General features: G+C 41.9%; 1 protein-coding gene across 3 annotated transcripts; it reads right to left on the reverse strand.

Annotated features, from left to right (window-relative positions):
• Positions 1-3,404: 3,404 nt before the first annotated feature.
• Positions 3,405-20,292, reverse strand: LOC121904174 (ubiquitin-associated protein 2-like). Of its 3 annotated transcripts, XM_042421754.1 has the most exons (30): positions 20,197-20,292; positions 18,603-18,740; positions 17,815-17,892; positions 17,563-17,673; positions 17,239-17,398; positions 16,839-16,916; positions 15,740-15,803; positions 15,375-15,463; positions 14,950-15,002; positions 14,680-14,744; positions 14,277-14,508; positions 13,893-14,148; positions 13,668-13,805; positions 13,040-13,176; positions 12,238-12,485; positions 11,833-12,070; positions 11,652-11,691; positions 11,263-11,392; positions 10,986-11,043; positions 10,530-10,764; positions 10,177-10,268; positions 9,611-9,661; positions 9,252-9,330; positions 8,786-8,986; positions 8,350-8,520; positions 6,926-7,030; positions 6,791-6,823; positions 6,401-6,474; positions 5,156-5,347; positions 3,405-4,275 (listed from the first exon to the last, which is right to left on the reverse strand). In XM_042421754.1, the coding sequence occupies exons 2-30, from the start codon at positions 18,696-18,698 to the stop codon at positions 4,180-4,182; spliced, it is 3,600 nt and encodes a 1,199-aa protein (XP_042277688.1). In that variant the 5' UTR covers positions 18,699-18,740; positions 20,197-20,292; the 3' UTR covers positions 3,405-4,179. The 3 variants fall into 3 exon arrangements, with proteins under 3 accessions (XP_042277688.1, XP_042277689.1, XP_042277690.1); XM_042421755.1 differs by lacking the exon at positions 6,791-6,823; XM_042421756.1 differs by lacking the exons at positions 6,791-6,823; positions 6,926-7,030.
• Between the last annotated feature and the right edge of the window lie 589 nt (positions 20,293-20,881).

Below are 20,881 nucleotides of genomic sequence, written 5' to 3' on the forward strand. Positions count from 1 at the left end.
AACTTGGGAAAAAAAAAAAAAAAAACTCCACACAACCCCCAAGATACAACACAATGGAACGCCCTAATAGGAAACTGCGGCCAACTAGCTTTATTCAGCAAGGACACAGCTAATTTGTTCATTCAGTATCAAGTCCAACACTTCTAGAGGAGAACCTCCCACTTGATTTTCTTGTCCCATTAAGACAGGGGTGTTATCGGACATGTGTGCCCCTATTGCATTTAAATGCATGTTGCAATTGCCCATCTACCACTGCTTCTCTTCACCTCTCTCATGTCCCGAATGCTCGCAATCTTTATCCATCATGGTCTTTCCTACCTGTTACATCCTTTGCTTTCATTTCCAGATGGTCTCGTTTCTGTCTACATCTTCTTTTTCTAATGTCTCATGCCCCCCCCCATCCGTATCTCTCTCTGGGTGGGCTTCCAGGGAGTTAGGGTTGACCTTTCAACTTCACTTTGACCTTTGACCTTGTTGCTGTAGGCTCCTGCACTTAGGCCACAATAGCACCTGCCACTCACCGAATTTCCATCTTCTCTGCTCTGCATCCCACCCTCCCATCACTATACTCTTCTCTTCTTCTTCTCCCCCCTCTCCTTTGTCAGCCACATACCAGGGTTATATGGGCTACTCTGTGGGCTAACACATTCTACATTCAGAGGAGAGAGATGGAAGGAGGCGGAGACAGAGAGAGCGCCGTATAGCCAAGTAAAACTTTGGTCTCCTGAGTCCATGAGGAATCTGAATACTGATTTCCATGGTAGAGATTCAGTAAGGCAAAGGGTCGTCACCTAACACAAAGACACCCAGTCAGCTCAGTTGTCAACATGTTTCCATTTGATGTATGTATTCATTAGATTTGTTCAACCCTCATGTGTCCCATATATGACTCACATCTTAGAAATGAATCAGTGCTCGGGTCAAAGTGACCTGCTTATTTAACTGTCCCTACGTTATGGAGCGAAAATATTGAAGGGTATGTTCTAAATATGAGGAATCATTTACATGTCCCTGTGAGCTGTGACACCGGGGATAGCCTCGTGTTGAAAAGTCATCCAGTGTATGATATGAAGCAGCCAAATGACTTCATTTGGCTATATTGCCACCTAGTGGTGACTGATATGGTTACAAATAATAGATGGCAGATAAACTTAAAGGTTGGGTTCACAATTTTTAAAGTCTGTCTTAAAACAACAGTCAGGTGCCCAAATGAACATTGAAACAGGTTTTTCTCACCATAATCCACCATAATGCACTTATAATGTAAGTGATGGGGCCAATCTTCTGTGCAAAAATGTATTAAAAGTTTATCTGAAGCTAATTGAGGCTTCAGTTGTCCAAATTAGTCAAATCAAGTAGATATCTTTCATCATTACAGTCATTTTAGTGTCAAAGTCCTTATCTTTGTTACTCTACTTCCACCGCAGCTCAACAAGGAAACACTGTCCGAAGAAACACAAAGAGGGAATTTGATGCTAAAAAGATAGATATCCACTTGATATGACTAACTCAGACTGCTGAAGCCTCATAGAAGTGTCAGATAAACTTTTAAAATATAGTTTATTTTACTGCTCAACACTAACAGAGCCATCCTTCTCCTTTTGTGGACCTTCAAACATCCTCATTTAACACCACAAGGTGTAACAAAGGTGTAAAAAATGATTTCAGTAACTATGATCAGAGTTTTTGTTCCGCATGTCAACTTGTTTTTTTTTTTATGGCTGCCTCTTCAATCAGACTAATTACTGCTGCAGTATAAATGATCCTTTTTCAATAACTAAATGAGAAGGAACGAGTGCTCACCAGTTCTAAGCAACAACCAGAAAAAGAAATGATCCTGGATGAATCAGCAAACATCAGTCCTCACATGAACCGTGTCTGATTATCTTCTCTGCAGACGAAAAGCTATTTTTCTTATTTTAAGATTATTTTTGCCTCTATTTGACAGGAAACAAGGTTAAAAGTTTATGTGGAATGCATATTTACCAATAGGCCATAAAAGTTGTATTCCTGATTTAAAACATCCATATTGCCACTATGTTTAGTAGGTTGTGCCTGGATGACAAACAATGCTTTTGAACGATTTAATAGTTTCTACCCTCTTCTCCACTCCTTCCTTCATTATTGCTTCTTTCAAGATGGCAAATGAGGCAACGACAATCCAAAACCGAGGATGACATCAGGGTTTAACTTGGAAAAACATACCATTGTCTTTCCACATCTATTCACCCTCATTCTGCATGCTCGCTCATCCCGTCTTAATGAATGTCATGGTGCTGATTTACTGTAGGAACTCATTCCTGTACAATTTCACCTCATAAAGAGCAATTGTCCTGTCTGCCCTTTTCATGTTTAAGTCTCTCCCTCTTGCGGTGGTGAGCCACGAGCCAAAGCACAAATTAACTCATAACAATCAGTTTTGGAATTCATTATTTAATTGTTGAGCCCCTTGAGGCAATTTTTTGATTTGTGATAATGGGATTGGCTAAATTAATAAAACTTTCAAAAACAAAAACAGTTCCAAGTTTTTATTAAAAGGATGAGATCTGATATGTGTTCCACAGCTAAAGGAGGCGTCTTATGATGTGTTCACTGCTATCACAGAGCTGCCTGTGTCTGACTCAAGCTGAGTCACCATATGGCCAGTCACCTAGCAGAAATGTTCATTTCATTTTCAGGGATTCATTTCACACAACTTTTGTAAATCTCAGCAGAACCTCGGTTATTGTTTTCAGTGATTCTGAAGCCAAAGCAACAAAGGTACTCAGTCAAATGAGTTAAAGAGATATTTCATCATATTACCATCCTATTTGCTTACATTTGATCACACAGTTCCTACAAACCAGTCAACGGTCAAGACAAAAACCTCACTACTATCAGATTTCAACAAAAAAAGACATTTGTACTTTTTAATTAGGAATCTTTAATAAAAAAATACTTTTTGATGTTTTGTTATCATATTGGATTCTGATGGATTTACATTCTTAATTTCAGTAAAGATTGACATGTTGTAATTTGTACCAAAAAGTTAAATAATGGACCACAGAGAAGCTTTACCTGTCCCTGAGAAAGTCACCAATAGCCATGTGTGGAATATGGTTAATCACATCAGTGTGCAAGAATTTACTTTCCATGAATGTTTATACATAGTGATTTGAAACATCTTGTTACCAGAGTTTTCCTTTCAAACAGTTCTAACATGAATGTGAAAACAGTGGGTAGACTTCTTCTTATGATGGGCAGAATTTGCTGAAGTTCCTGTAAGATTAATTGATTTTTAAAAAAAATATATTTTTCCATCTCTGACACTCTTTAGTCTGGCCTTTCAGACAGTCTCTAAATACACACGTGAAAAAAACTGGCACAAGTGCACACAAATACAAAAAGACTCAGACAAGTCCGTGTTCCAACTGCTCAGAACTTTTATTTCGAGGGCAATGAGGATTAAAATTAAATTAAAATATAAAATTTAGATGGGCAGGTCTGTCTTTAAAGGGAAGGTGTAGACACAGGGAGAGTAGGCGGCCCTCCAGAAGAAGGGAGAAGAGAGGCAGGAGGGGAAAGACAGGAAGCTACAAAATGAAGTTTGGGGGGGATGAGCCTGTCATTCAGGAGGTTATGTATAAAAAAAAAAAAGAAAAATAAAGAGGAGACAGATGCAGTTAGTTATTATAAACCCCACCCCCATCTGAAATGTCCTCATATGATCAGTGCTATAGCTCTCTTTTTCCTTTTTCTGGTTTATTCCAGGAAGGGTTTGATCATCTATCTTCTTCACTTGCTCTCTCACCATCATCATCATCATATTCTGTCTTTATGTAACATCTTTTCCTGCAGTTTTGAAAAAAGTAAACAAAAAGTCCTTCAAAAATAAAATGCAGCAACCACATTTCATGTTCTACTATTACATATACAGTATATATATATATATAAATACATACATAAATATCTTACATGTACAACCAATTTTTGAAAAGGGGGGGAAGAGAGAACCCAAAAGACTTATGAGGACTTGTGGAGGTGGGGGGAGCGGGGCGAGGACGCCCGTGGTTGCTCATTGTGAGGGTAGTGTGTCTTTCTGTTTGCTTTTTTTGATTTAGCTTTACACACACATGCGCGCGCGCACACACACATACACACAGCCTTTTGGGGGAGAAGGAGGGGAGTGGGAAGCATTCCTCAGTTGGCCCAGTAGGGGGAGCTGCCGTAGCTGGACTTGCTGCCTTGGTTTTTCTGCTGCATGCTGCTGGACTGACTGCGCTGACCAGGACCACCCTGCGGAGAACAAGAACACCATTCAGTCAATCATGTTTTAGAGTTTAAGTAACTACCTGACAGGTTTATTTCATTTCCACATTCTATTAAGTTTATTCGCCCCTTTCCAACCACATAACTTTCCAGGCAACTTCTTAAGGACTGAACTTCACCAGCACTCTGACAGCAAGAACCCACAGATGCAATTTTGGTCCCTGGGGTGTGAGGTTTCTTGCCCCACACTCGAAAATATCTCCCACTACCAAGATAGTACTTTCTGATGGCCCACGACCAATTAAGGTACAGTTGCTGCATTTAATTACATCAAAAAAAAAAAAGAGTCTAAAAATGGCAACAACCTGTATACAGCAATCATTCAGGTGCAAGCTAAGTGGTTGTCGGCATTAATATTATTGAATCGAGATGGGAACTAAAGTTATGCAGCCGCTTTCCTGACCACTCAAAAAATTGGAGGAGACTAGGAAACTAGAGACTAACTAAACATATCAACTTAATTTGTTGCAATTGTACAACTTTAAATTACAAATATGATGTGAACTTGTCTGTAAAAATAACTTAATATAGATCAAGAAACATTAATTTTTAAATCCATCATTAATCTACTATGCCATATTATTGTTTTTCTTGAGAACCAGTTGAAATGCAAAACAAATGTGACATTTTAGTTCTTGGGGCCAAATATTCCTGGGACCATCTGGCCAAAAAGGCCTCTATATAAAGTTGCTGAATACTGCAGGCTGGCAGATAAGAATAGTGCATCACAACACTGATGTCATGAGCGCCGAATAAAATGAACAAAATCCCAGATAAAAGACCCGAATGCACAAAACGTTTCTAACAAACTTATTTTCGGGAGACACTGAGCGCACAATGTGTTTACCTGTCCGTCCTGCGTGAGGTGATGATGCAGCAGCTGGGAGTGGGGCTGTTGGTGCGGCGGCAGGATGTGCAGGAAGGGAGCAGGGGCGTAACCAGGAGCACCCCCGGGGTTCAGGGGCCCCGTTCCCCCCAGTGCTGAAGGCAGGCTGAAGGGTGGCGGTGTCCCTGTGTGGAAGCCCTGCTTGTCAAATGACTGAAGAGAACAGAGAGAAGACACAAATGGTTAAAAATCACAATTACAGGTGCAATGATTCTAGAAATAAAAACAAATCTTGCACATTTTCAATTTGCATTTCATAAACTTCACTGAGGAACCTCAATGCAAACAAAGTTATCCAGTGTAATGTGCTGTTAATGTGTACATATTCTCTGGTTTTGGGTCAGAAAAATAAGTTACAAATGGTCGTCTTTTTCACCAACATGTCTCACCGGTCTACCAGTACCACACCTGCCAACACTCTGGAAACTCCCGTAATTTGCACGGCTCTCAACCTTTATTATGAACAATCGTCATACACACGGATCCCTAAGTTTTGTATGTTTGTCTGACGTTACTCAAGTTGCCAGATCGTCTATGAAACACAATCTACACACACGATATACAATTTCAACCCATCTGCCGCCGCAACCGATTCAAGGGGCGTGTGCACAGCTGCTCTCTCACAGCTGCGCAGGCAGTCTTTTGTCCTCCGTCTGCTGCTGATGTGATTCACTGCTGCAGGTACTGCTGGTAGAGAGGAAGGGCTGGTTTGTCTCAGCCAGCAGCTAAGATTACAAGAATTTGCCAAATTTTAAGATATGTGGCAAACTCAGATAAAAAGTTTCACTACATACAGTTTTCGTTTTATTAGCTTAACCAGCGTGTTAACATAACGTAACAGCAGTGGATGGGACACTGCGGGCAAAGCAGTTGAAAATATCACTTTTCTCCATGTTTATGATTGTTGAACAGGCGGTTTGATAAAGTGCTTAATGGCTTTTTACTAAGTTTTGTTGCACTTACAGTAATGCGGGTAATTGTCGGCAACTCAAGTAAAACGTTAACTTTCACTCCACCCCACGCAAAGAAACCTATCATAATTTGAAACCTAACTGTTTGCAGGTGTTCGGTACAAATCTACTCCAGAAAAGGTCACTCGAGTGTGATTTTAAGACTACGATCATTCTACAAGATGCAAGCAGAAGCACAAGGCCTTTAACCTAAAGACAGAAATACAACAGGAGAGCAAGTAGAAGGCTTACTCACCTGTGTTTTGCTGTAGATCGAACCTCCCATGTCAGGTACTCCTCCACTTGTACCTGAACCTGACAGTCCCGGTGCTGAGAGGGGAATAAAGAGAGGAAGGAGGAAGGAGATAAAGATTTAAGAGAGAAGGGGGGGAAAGCAAAAGGGGAAGAAAACGATAAAGAAGAAAGGAAAATCAAGGGGTTAAGGGGGAATAAGAACAACTGTCACTTCACTGCTGATGAGTGAATATTGAGCACTGAATGTTCATTTCCACTGTTAGTAGAAGGGGGGGGCCAGCCAGTAGGAAGAAGCATATTAAATGAAGAGGCGCAGAGATGTGACTCTCACTTTATTCACCCTTGGGCATGTATCCATTTATGTGCACATCACACACGTGCATATACGCACCTTTCTCCAGAACATTCTTGACTGTAGAATCATCTGCAATTGTGAGTAAATCCGTTTTTTTTTTTCCCCCACAGGACAACGCCCACTGACTTTGTGTGTGCTGTTAGAGTGTGCGCACATGTGTGGTGTGTGTACCTTTCCCTGGGCCGCTGCCCGCTGATTTGGCCTGTGACTGGGCAGAGCCTCCGTACCCTCCCTTACTGTATTCCCCACCGTGGGCTTGAGACAGGTCATCAAAGGCTGAAGGAGGAGGAGGAGGAGTAGGAGGAGGAGGAGTATAGAAAGAAGAGAGGAGGCAGAGCGAGCAGAGGAGGAGGGGGTAGGAAGAGAAAGGAGACGGAACAGATGAGGTCAAGAAAGAGAAGAGGGTGGGGTAGGGGGGGGGGGGGGGGGGGGGGGGGATGGAAAGAGAAAAGAAGAGAAGAAGAGAAGGGGGCAGAGGAGAGAGAGGCAGTAAGGTAACCTGACTAAAATGGCAGCTGTCTATATTGAGCCGTGTCCAACTTCAGCAGGGGGTTTGAGCTATGCATGCAGCACAAGCAAAAAAAAAAAATCACACACAAAAGGCCCAATCCCACACGCACATGCAGCATTTGGTGTATGAAGAGTTGGATGTCGATTTCTCTCCGCTCCCTCCTCACATTTCACACCCCAATTTATGACCACGTCTCTTTTACTTATTGCCATCGTCTCTGCATACACACCCTGTCTCACTCATAATACCTATACTAGTAAAATACAGTTGTACCAAACTGTTGCTATACATGAGACTGTATAGCAACAACAGTATTATAACAATACATGGCAGTAAGTCATGTCAACAGTTTATATGACATGGTGAAGTAACTTGCTAAATAACCCACTGATATTACAATGATTAGTCCAACTGTTGAGGTTTATCAGATAACCTTCTCAACCATTTTTGCAGCATGTTGTTGTGACAGATTATGGCACTGTGATAAGTTTATTCAGCAGTAACAATTTAAGATGAACCTGTGCTGTCGGAGTTCAATACACGCACAGGCTGGAGTCTGTAACTATTGGTAACCGGTAACTATTTAGTACCATGTCGGAGTCTCTACTAAACCTCAATGTTGCTTATAAACTCAATTTTGGCTTCATCTTCTAATTCTTTTAGCTTCTGCTCAGCTTTAGTCAGTGTTTCAGTGCGTTCCATAGACGTCATGTTTGATCAGAACCTACTAAAACACCATCATCATCAACACTGAAAAGCTTTACAGAATAAGGAGTGAACGCCGGTGTAATTATTCAATTCAATGTATCCACTCCTGCTAAACGCAGAGTCTTTGATTTAAGGCGTAGGTGCACAGACGTGAAACCTCACCAATAGATAAAATGAAGAGGATCTACATTTCTGTGTAGGTTAGTCACTTGAGATACCAACACAGGCTGGAGTCTGTGCGTGTATTGAATTTAAAAACACTAAATTAAAAACTGCCTTTTACTGCTATTTGACTAAAAACGCACTGTTTTAACTGTCTGAAAAAGTCGATCCAAGCAGTGGCAGACAGAGTCTTCTTCTCTTGTCCTAGTCTTACCTGTGCCATATGCATGCTGTCCGTAACTGGGCTGATGCTGTTGGTGGTACTGGTTAGAGGGGTTGGCCAGGCCCATTGCAGGTTGTTTGGCTGAAGCAGGAGGCACAAAGACGGTGGGGCCATACTGGAAGGCTGAGGGAACCCCAGGCACACCAGCGTAGTATGGCAGACCTGTAAAATGGTTATCGTGCAGTCAGTTTTCCCTTTTATCCAATTAGAAAATAGTATTCTAAACAATCCTCAGGATTTACTGGCAAAAAAGAACACTCTTTTTAGCTTCAAGTACGCCTTATTGGCATTTAAACAAGAGGCCAAAAATAACAAGAGGACAGATGGTAACTAAATACTTAAGTGCATGATGACATAACAGGAAATGCCTGTGAGGAAATGTCAGGCTGACATCCTCATCATGAAACATACTTTTGCTTATTCTTACCAGTGTATCCATAGCCAGGGGGCAGAGGGGGGTTGAGGAAGGCCTGGTTCTGTGTCTGCTGACCCTGGCTCTGTCCTTGGCCCTGCCCCTGTGTCCCTGCCTGCGGTGCCTGCTGGGGCTGTGACTGCACCCCGGCTGTAGACAGGCTGGTCGGGGGAGCTGGAGACGAAGAGTCATTCCTGCCAAACTTTGTCGCCTCACCTAGAGAGAAAACAGTGGAAGAAAAGACAACACCGAAGTTGAAAAAAAAAAAAATGTATCTAAAATCTCTTTGCCAATCTGTTGAATGGCTAATTAGCAAAGAATCCACCAAACTGAGGAAAATAAAGTACTTCAACAGAGACACTGATCAGCAATTGCGTCAATTGTTCAGTGTCAGTGTGAGTTAACAGCATATCTTATATATAAAACACATGGTCAGTTAGTAGACACATCAGCTCAGAACCCCCGGGACAATTTGACTCACCAGAATATGGATTATTGGCCAGGCCATCTCTTCCAGGCATGGTAGCTGTAGTACCAGGGAATGTTACACCATAGTAGTCCTGTGCAGGAGGAGAAAAAAAAAAACATTATTAAAAAGCCCTTCCTGTTTTATAGCTTTTTCTAATCATCTTAGACTGGTACTTTGGAAATTGAATGATAATGCCATGCGATTGAGATAATAACATCATATGATTGTTTTTCAAAGTAACAGGGATGTGATATACAAGAAACAAACATTTGAAAGTCCAGTACTGATTTTAAATACTTGAAATACTGGCTGTCAGCTAAGGTAATACGCAGCAGGCTACTTGACAGAACAAAAAAACACAACAGACTCACCATAGGAAGGCGAGACTGCAGCATTTGTAGTTCCTCGTATCCATAGATCTGCTGTTGAAATGAAGATAACCCACAAGTTCAGACACGCGATAAACAATTAAAGAATTCTGTGCATATTTTCCAGTTCTTGTAAATTAAATGTAGGGAACAACTGGTAACTATTTACTACCATGTTGGAGTCTCTACTAAACCTCACTGTTGCTTATAAACTCAATTTTGGCTTCATCTTCTAGTTATTTTAGCTTCTGCTCAGCTTTAATCAGTGTTTCAGTGCGTTCCATAGACGTCATGTTTGATCAGAACCTACTAAAACACCATCATCATCAACACTGAAAAGCTCTACAGAACAAGGAGTGAATGCTGGCGTAATTATTCAATTAAATGTTTCCACTCCTGCTAAAAACAGAGTCTTTGATTTAAGGTGCAAGTGCACAGACGTGAAGCCTCACCAATAGATAAGAAAATGAAGATGATCTACATTTCTGTGTAGGTGAGTCAGCTGAGATACCAACACCTATCTATTTCATCTGTCCCATTGAAGAAAAAAAAAAAACAGCCAGACTTACCGGATAAGCAGGCAGCAAGCCACCAGGGCCCATTATGTACTGGTTGGCCAGGAGAGGTGGCACTCCTTGGGCCAAGTTAGGAGGAGCTTTACCTGGGAAAGAGATGAAACATGAGGAGAATTTGAATTTGACTTAATGGGTGAATATTTTAACCAATTCTTTATTTTGCAATGAATAATTTGTGATTTAAACTTGTAAAGTAACAAAACAAGAAGACGACCAAAGTAAGGGAATGATAAAATCTATAATTTAAAATCTGTATAGTCACAAAAACAGAATCAAAACTTTCTCCAAAGCATAAGCGAAAAAAAGAAAGAAAAAAAGTTCTTTTGAATATGTGAATATGAACTTACCAGAGGTGGCGGTGAGCAGTGGTGCCGTGCGGCTGCCTGCGGTTGAGAGTGAGGTGTTTGTGATGGAGTTTGTGCCATTAGGAGTTAGTCCCGGTGCTCCAGATGGATGCAGACCATTGGTGGTTGAGCTGCTGACAGCCAGTGGAACCGAAGGATTGGAATTGACAACCTGGCTGGACGACGATGGAAAGGCATGGAGATTGCCGCTGCTGCTGCTGCTGTCCTCGTTAGTTATCTGAAGTAATGGGACGAGAGCAGAGGGTGTGTGAGGAGAGAACCAGCACCTGTTTTATAAGTCAAGGCATGGATGTTTTTCATAAATAACACCATATCCATGTTTCCCTCAAACCCTCAGTGCTTAATGGAAGTCCCGCACTGAAAGTATCATATTCTAAAATCCTTAAAAAACACCACTGCAGAATTATGTCTTGTGTGTGCGAGCATGTGCACACTCACCGTCAGGGAGGAGCTTGTGGCGAGTGCTGATCCGGATGAGTGAGAACTGGTCACGTGACTAGAGAAAAAAAGAAGTGTTTTGTCAGCCTGTTTAAATTTGTTGAGGCAGCAAAAGCACTTGGAAAATGGAGATTCAGTGACAGATTTTTCCACATTCAAAAGATTAAGATATGTGCTTGTAAACATCATTATCTCCAAAGAAAATTAAAAAAAAAAAGGAGACACAAAACTAATGAATCAATGTCAATACGTCACATGTGTCTGAAGCATCCCATACCTGCTGAGCGAGGCGATGGGTGTTGAGTGTGAAGGTGTGACTGCAGGGGAAGGGATGTGGTGGACGGGGCCACTGTCACTCGTCATTATGGGAGACTCCGTTTTCACCGTTCTGGACGTTGATGACGTAGCTTGTTTGAGAGAAGAAGAAAAAAAAAAGGGAGTTTGATTTTATTTATTTGGTGTGAATTTGTGGAAGGAGGAACAAGAATGAAACAAAACAAATGAGAAAGATGGGCTGAGTATGTCTTTGTCTTATCAAACCGCATCAACTTTGCCTGAGAGGACTTTTCCACTTCCTACCGGATGCATTTCGCAATCAATATTCATTATATTAGATTTTATAGGTCACTCCAGTGCAGTTCTACTAACGATGCTGAGAGTACTTACTGTCCTGTGTGCTCTGTGTCTTCATGCCGCTGAAGCCATTCTATGAAAAGAGAAAATGAAAATCTTGATTTTGTCATTCAGCTTTATGTTGAGTATTATTATGCTTTTGAGGAATAACATTCAGTCAGTTCTTTGTCATTTAGGCCTTCCCCTCCCCCCACACTCATAGATTTATCCTTACTGTGAGGGGTCCAGCAGCTGATGAGACATCCTTGCTCTGAGAGAAGCCCAGATGGGGTGGCATGGACCTTGGGCCACTGTTCTCTACACGGCTGGCTGTGGTAGGGGCTGTAGAAGAGGGTGGGGCAGCTGCACTGGGAAGACCCAGTGAGGGGGAGGGTGTGGCACTAGGTAAGCCCAAAGATGGTGAGGGGAAGCTGGGATCTGATACAGCTGAGGGTAAGCTGCTCATGTGTTCACTGTTCACAGGACAGAGAGAAAAGGGTAGAAGGGAAAAGATTTGTAAATAAAATATTCAAATCAACACTACTGAGAATATGGCAGAGGTAGAGACAGGAAGTATTATTACTGGGTTCAAATTCCTCAAATAAATACACACCACACATCACCACTCACACACACACACCTCACAGATCCTGGCTTGGAGAACAGGCTGCTCTGCGGCTGCTGTGTGGGAACAGCGGTGGGGACAGGCATGGGTGCTGGAGCAGCTGGAGCTGGAGCCACAGCCGGGGCTTGTTCTCTGGCTGACTCCGCCTGAGCCATGTCCACCGTTCCACTGCCAGTGTCAGAACCAAAGTCAAGAGCTCCAAACTGGACGTTCAGGCCAGATATATCCGCAGAGCCCGGCATCTCCACCGCTGATGAGGGGATCTGAAGTAGACAAAGCGGGTATTAAGTTTTATTTCGCATTTGATTATTTAGAATTTATTTTTGTACGATGCGTAAAATGTTTAAATCATGGAAATCAAGTTGGTAAAATGCACACAAATAAATAGGATGATAACTGCCTAGTAGCCATCTTTAGTCAAAACAATCCTGTAAACTCCTACTTGAATGTGTTACAGTATAGTATGACTTATACTTAAGTGTATGAGTACACTTATCTTTGCCCACTGTGTCTGTGACGAGATGATATCTTCAATTATGAGAGAGAGTAAAGTAACGAGAGTGGAGTTAACAGCTTGCGGAAACTACTTTGTTCAGTCTGTTCCTACCACACAGCCAGACAGCTAACTGACTGTCTGAAGAGATCAAGCTCATCTCTTGTCAAACTTGTGAGAGCGCATTAATTATAGAGAGAACTTTCAGTTTCTACCATGTCTTACAAGTGATGTCGATCTTACATTAATTTTGCATGGAAGTCATTACGCTTTTTGCCTGGGGGGGAGAAAAAAAAAAACACAACAGCTATCTGAGGAACTTACCTTTGAGGGAGGCGGTACTCTGCGTTTCTGTGTCTTGAGCTGCCTCTGAGGGGGTTCTGTGATGGGAGGCTCCATGCCTGGTAGCTTCACTCCTGGAGAAGCTCCGTCTCTTACCGGCGGGATGGAGGACTCATGACCTGAAGTAGATTAAAAAGGCGAGAGGTTTAATTCACAATATGGTTCAGAGCACAGCAGTGGAATCACAAGTGTATGTCAGAAAAATATTCAATTATGAAAATAGTCATGCGTTGCAGCCGTGATATCATGCAGTACGCTATGCAGGCTGTCTGCTTTAAAGGACCAGTGTGTAGAATTTAGTGGCATCTAGCAGAACGTATTGTATAAGTATTGTTGTGTTGTCGTTGGTTTAGAATGAGCCCTTTATATCTACATAGGGAGCAAGTCCTCTTCAATGGAGGCCGCCATGTTGCACCTCCATGTTTCTACAGTAGCCCAACACAGACAAACGAGCTTTGGGGCCACCATAGGATCTCCTACATTCTTGGAAGAGGAGGGGAGGGGTACTCATTTGATTGCAGTCTGTTAGATGCCACTAAATCTTACACACTGGTTCTTTAAATTTCAGTTTGATTAAAAAAAAGGAAGTGATTATGGTGTAGTGTAATACCTGGTGGTGTGGGGACCTGTGGAGCATGCGATTGAGACAGGTGCAGAGGCTCTGTGGTGGGAAGCATGGAGGACTGTTGCTGCCTCTGCGCCAGCTGGCTGAGCACCGCCGATGGTTCCGGCTGAAGCTTCATCTCCACTGGAGAGAAAGGGAAATATTTTACAACTAGTGTCCTGCAGTGCACAGTAGTGCTGAGGTTCTTATTTACTTTTGAGTTAAACTTACAGTGTAGGGCAGTAACAGGGCCGTTCTCCAATCTCTGAGCCTTGATATCGACAGAGGGAGAAGAGGCAGGAGCAGGACTTTGTATTGGAGGTGGCCCCGCATCTTTGGAAACATTACTGTTGCTGGTGGTGGCCAACGACTGACTGGCTCTCTGACTGAGCCGAGGCCCGTTGAGCTGCTCCGATGTCCTGATGTCAGCAGCAGGTGCTGGCTTAGGTGCATTCAGAGACCCAAAACCAGAACCCAGGACTGAGGACTAGGAGGATGAGAGAAGCACAAGAAGAAGTGAATACACTGATATCACTCTTTAGGTACATAATGAGTGTAAGTATTTGCTGGTGTTTGAACATGTGGAAGTGTGTGTGTATGCGTGGCTGTCCGTACCAGTGCAGCATGTGCGTAGGTGGTGCTAGCAGAGGCAGCATGGGCGTAGCTGTTCGCTGTGGCATGTGCGTAGCTGTGTGTTGCAGTGCGTCCATTGTGGTGGGAATTGGTAAACACCAGGCTTTGCCCCAAATCCTCAGCTGAGGGGCCCTCGACTATGGCCCCCAAGTCAGAGTCCACAGAACCCCCTACGGCCACCCCAGCCTTAGGCAGTAGGCTAGCCAGGTCCACACTGAGGAGAGGCAGGCGACAAAGGAACAGATAAAGTGGAAGGAGTGAAGAGTGGAAGGACAAAGAGGTTTGGGGAGAAGAGATGACACAGAGAAGTTAACGTTATTCTCCAAAATACAGCCTGTTCTTTGTGTTATTTTAAGTTGAACGCACTTTGGACAGGACGACTTACTTGTGTCCAAGTGTGATGTGGTTTGCTGGAGCAGAAGAGGCAGTGAATACTTTGGTCTCAGACAACTGTGAAAGGGCAAAAAATACAAACACTATTATCCATCAAATTAAAATAAACAGAAGTGTTGTGCTGTATATTTCATGAACTATTCAGGGCCACACAGCGATGCTTAAGTTGCATAAAACCAGTCGATCTTAAATCATATTCAGCAAGTTAACAATCAGTCATACTGCAAATCCCTTTTGAAACCTTTAAGAAGTGCTGCCTTACATCCTCATTCCAGTCTTCTGAAGTCCAGTCTTCCAGATTGCCTCCCCATGTTCCTGAAAAAACAGTACAGAAGCCAAGTCAGTGTTGCAATGTTTACACATACTCATGATATGTTCTCAGCAACCATCCATCATCCCAAAACAGTGACACAAAATAAAGCACCATGACTACTTTAATACAACACAAACAATCTAAGATCCTGAACCCTATGTGCAGACGCTTTGCTTGTTTCTGCTTGAATTCTACTTTTATCTCACACTCCGTAACCTGAAACGAACTGAAAGCAGTTCAGCTCAGTTCACTGATTTAGGGTGAGTGAACACTAGATAATGCTGACACTTGAAAGCTAACAATTGCGTCATTCCACAGCAGAAGTAGGAAATGGATATCAAAACGTGACATCTTAATGTTGTTATTTTCCGTACCAGTTCCCTCAGCAGGTTCGTTGCCGTCCCCTTCCCATGTCTCCTGGCGACCTCCCGAGTTAGCCGTGTAGTCAGCAGGATTGAAGGTGCTGAAAAGAGGAGAGGGTAGAAACAAAAGACAACAGGAAAGGTGGAAAAACAATGGAGAGAAAATGAGTAAAAAGGCTGTTGTTGCTATTGATAACAAAAAAAAAGACCCAGCAGATAAATAGGACTTAATCACTTTCTATAAAGGAGATTCAGAAACTTAGTTTTTCCACACATTTGTTTTAAGATATGTGCTTGTAATTACCATCACCACCTCCTCATCCGACATAATTAATAATAAGACTTAAGATTTATACTAAAACATGTGTTCTTCTTACCCCATTCCCTGGGAGGAGAACCTGTTGCCAGCAGCTGCTCTTCCTCTACCGCGACCCCCTGCCCCTGCGGATACACAAAACAACCAGATGACCTACGCTGACTCGTTCCTTTCAGCCCCAACTGCTCATTACGCCGTTCTTCTCTGTTTTTTGTTTAAGAAAGTATCAAACTAGAAACATGTTTACGGAGAAAGCGACATTTCAGTCAGACACCTTTGTCAGGCATTAGATAATATTCTACTTATCTGTTTTTGTTTTGAATTACACCAAATATTTTCAAGTCTATATATGCCATATCATGATATTACGATATCCAAAATCTAAGACTATATCTAGTTTCCTATCATAATATCGATATAATATCAATATATTGCCCAGCCCTAGGTCTAAATAACCAAAAGATTTGTTTTTGGCCATGAATATCTTAAAGTATTTTTGTCTTAAAGCTTTTGATTTTACCCATTTAACAGTTGTTCATAATGACGAGCTGCAACGAGTATGCATGCATTTACTCTACCCGTCAAAGAATAACCTGCCAACTGACACCATTTCTTCTGACTCGCACCTTGATTGACATCACTATTCTTTGATCAAAGCCTATAAATCCTGTCAAATTCTTCTGCTTCCCATGTTCTCTACTCTCTTTACTGACGACACCCCCCTCCACACACACTCAAGCAGCTGCAGGGACTGAGCTCATTCCACACATGCTGAGTACTGCAGCACTCTAAATGCCTGCAGACACAAATAGATATGTTGCCAGCTACATCACCCAAACATACACAGTATCCTCAGACAAAATTACGACTTGCCTTAATGTGTGGACATGTTTGTCCAAATGCTTAGAACGATGTAGAAAGTGTTAATCTAAACACCACAACAATGGAGAACTTAAGCTTCTACAGTTTATATATAAACCCAATCTGATTTTTTTTAATGAGACCAGAGCCGTCTGGAAATGTACGCTTATTGTAGCTATAGATAAACCCCCTCACCACCACCATTATCTTCACCCTATCCAACTTTGCATTGGAGCTCATCACTAACAAAATGGCAAGGCGTTTAGAAAATTATAAGAGTCATTTGCTGTAACACTCACCTCTGCCTCGTCCTCTGCGTCCACGGTCTCCCCCTCTCTCTCCAGGAGCCACCTCAAACCCATTCTCCTCTAACCGACCTGGAATCCAGCAGGAAACAACGGGAAAAGGAAATTAAGACATTATATTCCATATATTATTAATACTTTCTCGAAGAAAGACCTCAGAGCCTTTTTAATTAAATCCCTAGGGAAATAAATGTTCCATACACTCTTCATACTTTTAACAACATATAACTTAAAATAAGCTGACATTAGAAAAACTATTCCTCCTCAGACATAATGCCAAAGAGGCAGCGAATACAGAGAATCCCATTCCAACACACTGACGATCAACAAATATCTACACAATCCAAGCTCCTTACTCCTTAGAATGGAAGAAAGGAACTAATATCTTTCTTACCTTCGCGGCCTCGGCTGATACCTCGGCCCCTCCTGTTGGAACCACCGCGTCCGCGACTAGCCTCCCTGTCTCCTCCCTTCTTCTCCCTGCTCTCCTTTATCTCTGAGGGTCCTCCTTCTTTCCCAATGTTCCGCTTCTTCCCCACAGTCTCCCAGGAGTTCTGGACATAGACGTTAACAAGAGAATGAGGTTGTGTCTATAAAATACACATATACTGTGATAGAAATTCTGCATTGTTCATGGCTTTTACGTCTCTACTAAAAAGAAGAGAAATTGCCACATGATATGTGAATACAAGTACAATGAGTGTATATAAGTTCTCACTGTGTCAGAGGTGCTCTCCAGCAGAAAATTGATGGCTCTGTTTACATCTTCGTTGCAGTCATGGAGGGCTACCATGCACTCATCTTGAGTCTTCCCAGTTACCTCAATCAGCTGTGCAAAACAAAAACAAACAGCATTACGTTAGATCAACACTTGATGCAGCTAGGGTGCCACTGTCAATGAAGTCCAGATTGATATGGTGGTGAGCCAGAAGAATTTGTATTTATGTGTGTATATGCACAAACACACTACCTGTTTGACCTTGTCTTCAAAGTCAGCGTCATTTTTGTCATAGATCATTTGGGCCAAACGAATCTGTTCTGCTGTGGCCTGGTAAACAAAGAGTTCAGTTAGAAACAATACAACAGGAAAATGATAAAAGGTGTCATTTTCGTAGTCAAACAAGTCAGCAGTTTGTAAGACCCTGGCTTTTATTTACTTATTTGAATATAAGATGCCACAATCCTAGTCATATAAAAATCATTTTACGAATGAGATATCGGGGCTCTCCTTTAACCTATGGATTAAAATACGCAACCATGTTTGTGGTTCGATTCTCGTCTGACCTTTTTTGGATGTCATACCCCTCCCTCTACCCCTGCCCAAATTTCCAGTCTCTATACATTTCAAATGTCAAATTTAAAAAAAAAAGCCAAATACTACCAAATAACATTTAAAAAAGTCTAAGCGTGAAGTGAAATTCAATGCTTCATTTATTCCACATTTTACTTTTAATGTCAATACAATAACATTTAAGACTAAGTGAGCCAATCAGTGGTGCTGTTGAATTGTATCATGTTATTTTGAGGTGTTTCTAATATTGAGTCCATCCTTGAAAAACACCTCTCAGTCTAACTTAATATAGTTTAACCACACTGTAAACTACAGCCTCCAAAATGGTCATAAAATATACCAACACCTCTTTAAAATAGATAAAAATATGTAACCTTATACCCTTCATGAAGGTAGGATTTATTGTAGAACCGTTGTATGTTGTACTTTTCTGTATTGCAGCTGTATGTACAATAGTGAAGACCCACCTGTATCTGTTTCTGTGGCTGTGTTGTTTGTGTGGTAGTGGGCAGCGTTCTGTCCCGAGTCCCCCGGGCTTGATTGCTGACCACTGAAGTCATCATATACAGTATATACAAAACAATGTATGTACAAAATAGAAAAATCTGGAGAGAGAGAGAGAGAGAAAGACAGGTCAGAAGTTAAGTGGAGTGCCAGCCATTTGCGAAATGGTTAAGTTGCGTTACAGTTCCTAGTAAAATACAAAACTGGATAATGTCCAAGTCCCAGTACAGTATAATGAATATGTAAGCAGACTGAGAGTCACTGTTGTCAAGTATGCCATGTAAGACTAAAACCCCATCTGTCGCCCCCACCTCCCTGGTTAAATTTAGCCAGCCAAGAGGGGACAGTCCAGGTGTCAACTTACAACCCTCCCACAGTCTCCCACAGAAAAACAATTTGAGTATGCACCAGCATATGTTATGGGTGGGTATGAATTATAACTTTTTTTTTTTTTTTTTTTTTAAACAGCGACGCCAAGGGTAGCATCAGCGATTTGGCATTTCATTAAAAGTAACGAGTAACCTCAGATGACATGGGCCTTTGTGCCAGTCTAAACGTTGTCTCAAGAAACCGAAAGCAACAACTACACCGGGTTAGATTATATTACGCAGTAACTGGTCGTTAAGCAACAATAATAATAACTGTCAAATTGTCAGCGCGCAAACACAACAGATGAGATTCACCGGCTGTGCTCTTACTATTGTCTAATAATCGTATAGAAAAACGATCGACATCATGACAGTAACTATTAACGTTAAATGTATAATGAACTGTTATCATTGTTTTTCAGGCGCATGTGTCTAATGTTAATGGTAGTCGAATTGTTAGTTTGGTTAATGTTACAATAATCTGGACGGACGGAAATATGAGCCGCACCGATTGACGCTCACATTAGCGTTAGGTCAACCAGCTAGCTAACTGTAGCTTTAGCCCGGCCAGCCACTGCTGTTTGTCTTTGTTCCGTGTGCGATTCACACACACACGACTCCTGCAGTTAAAAAAGCCCTTTTCTACTGGCAAGATATTAGTAATGTGACCATAAAATTAACATATCCACCGATGTGATTTCTGTTCGTACAGCCTCGCCGAGTCATGAGCAGAAAAAAAATAAACAAATGTGACGAGTGCGAAGATTCACCCTTTTGTGAAAACCTAACAGAGAAGCTAATGTTAGCATCTGGCTAACACAACTGAAACGAAAAGAAAAAACACCGCGCTTTTACTTTCACATACACAACGGTCGGTGTCTGTATTTCACTAGTAGGATTGTGATACGGGTGTGTTGTCGAAGATTTATGTTAACCTACGACAAATATCACCAGAGTGCTAACTGCCCCGGCATGTGAACGGCCTGTCCGCTTACAATACAGCACCACAGTAACGTTACGGTAGCGCTTTCAGTTAGCTAACCACCGAACAGGACGAGTGGTGTCTCCGAATCAGCCGATCGGGTTCCTTTAACTAATTACAAAATAACAGGATAAAACGCGTAGGTCGTTGAAACCGCTTTTAAGTCGATAATATTCGCACAACAAACCCTTTTCTTTCTTTCTTTACCTGCTAACACGCTTCGCTCAGCCAGCAGCAGCAGCAGATGCTGTCACGTGACCCACCGCGCCGTTGTTCAACGTTGTGAGGGCGACGCTTCCAACCAAAACCCGCCGAGCCGGTCAGGTGGTTTGAACGCCGTGCCCTGACGTGCGCGCTCCCCCACGAGAGCGCGCAGCATTGTGAAGTGTTTTCAGCATGATGACAACTTACTTTAAAGGGAGTTTATGTGGTGATTTTTCCATATTTAGCAAAAGTATCAACACAGACCTAATTCTTGATGCGAGAACAGATATAAATGTGATGTTTATGCTCTATTCTTTATGTCTACGGAGGAGTTTTTTTTTTTAACAGCAGGTTTTTCTTGAGCCAGAACAGGTTGTGGGAGTTTCTTTAATGGTGGTGTAATACTAGCTGAGGTGATCACCTAAAATGAACACTGAGTTTATATAGGCTTCTTCTATTCTAATTTGACTGACCTTATCACTCTCAAATCTCAGCTATGCTCTTCGTGGAATATAAAGATTTCCATAATAAAAGAATGGCAATTCAAATAGGCAAATAGATTTAGGCACAGGACAAATCAACACTGTCCCATTCAGAAAAATAATCATCCAATCAACTTTGACATCAAATCTTCTTCTAGGCAATATTTATATTTACCTGAAGTATTTATCACTTCTGTGCAGTACAC

This window comes from Thunnus maccoyii, chromosome 9, assembly GCF_910596095.1.
Source record: "Thunnus maccoyii chromosome 9, fThuMac1.1, whole genome shotgun sequence".
NCBI classification, from domain to species: Eukaryota; Metazoa; Chordata; class Actinopteri; order Scombriformes; family Scombridae; genus Thunnus; species Thunnus maccoyii.

Bases quoted from the DNA above. Each gene is read 5' to 3' on its own strand.
- LOC121904174 (XM_042421754.1), bottom strand. From the start codon at position 18,698: ATGATGACTTCAGTGGTCAGCAATCAAGCCCGGGGGACTCGGGACAGA. The intron at 17,674-17,814 runs GTAGTGTGTTTG...TGTTTTGCACAG, and splicing joins TTGAAGACAAGGTCAAACAG to CTGATTGAGGTAACTGGGAA. The intron at 8,987-9,251 runs GTGAGTCAAATT...TTTTCTCTCTAG, and splicing joins GGCCAATAATCCATATTCTG to GTGAGGCGACAAAGTTTGGC.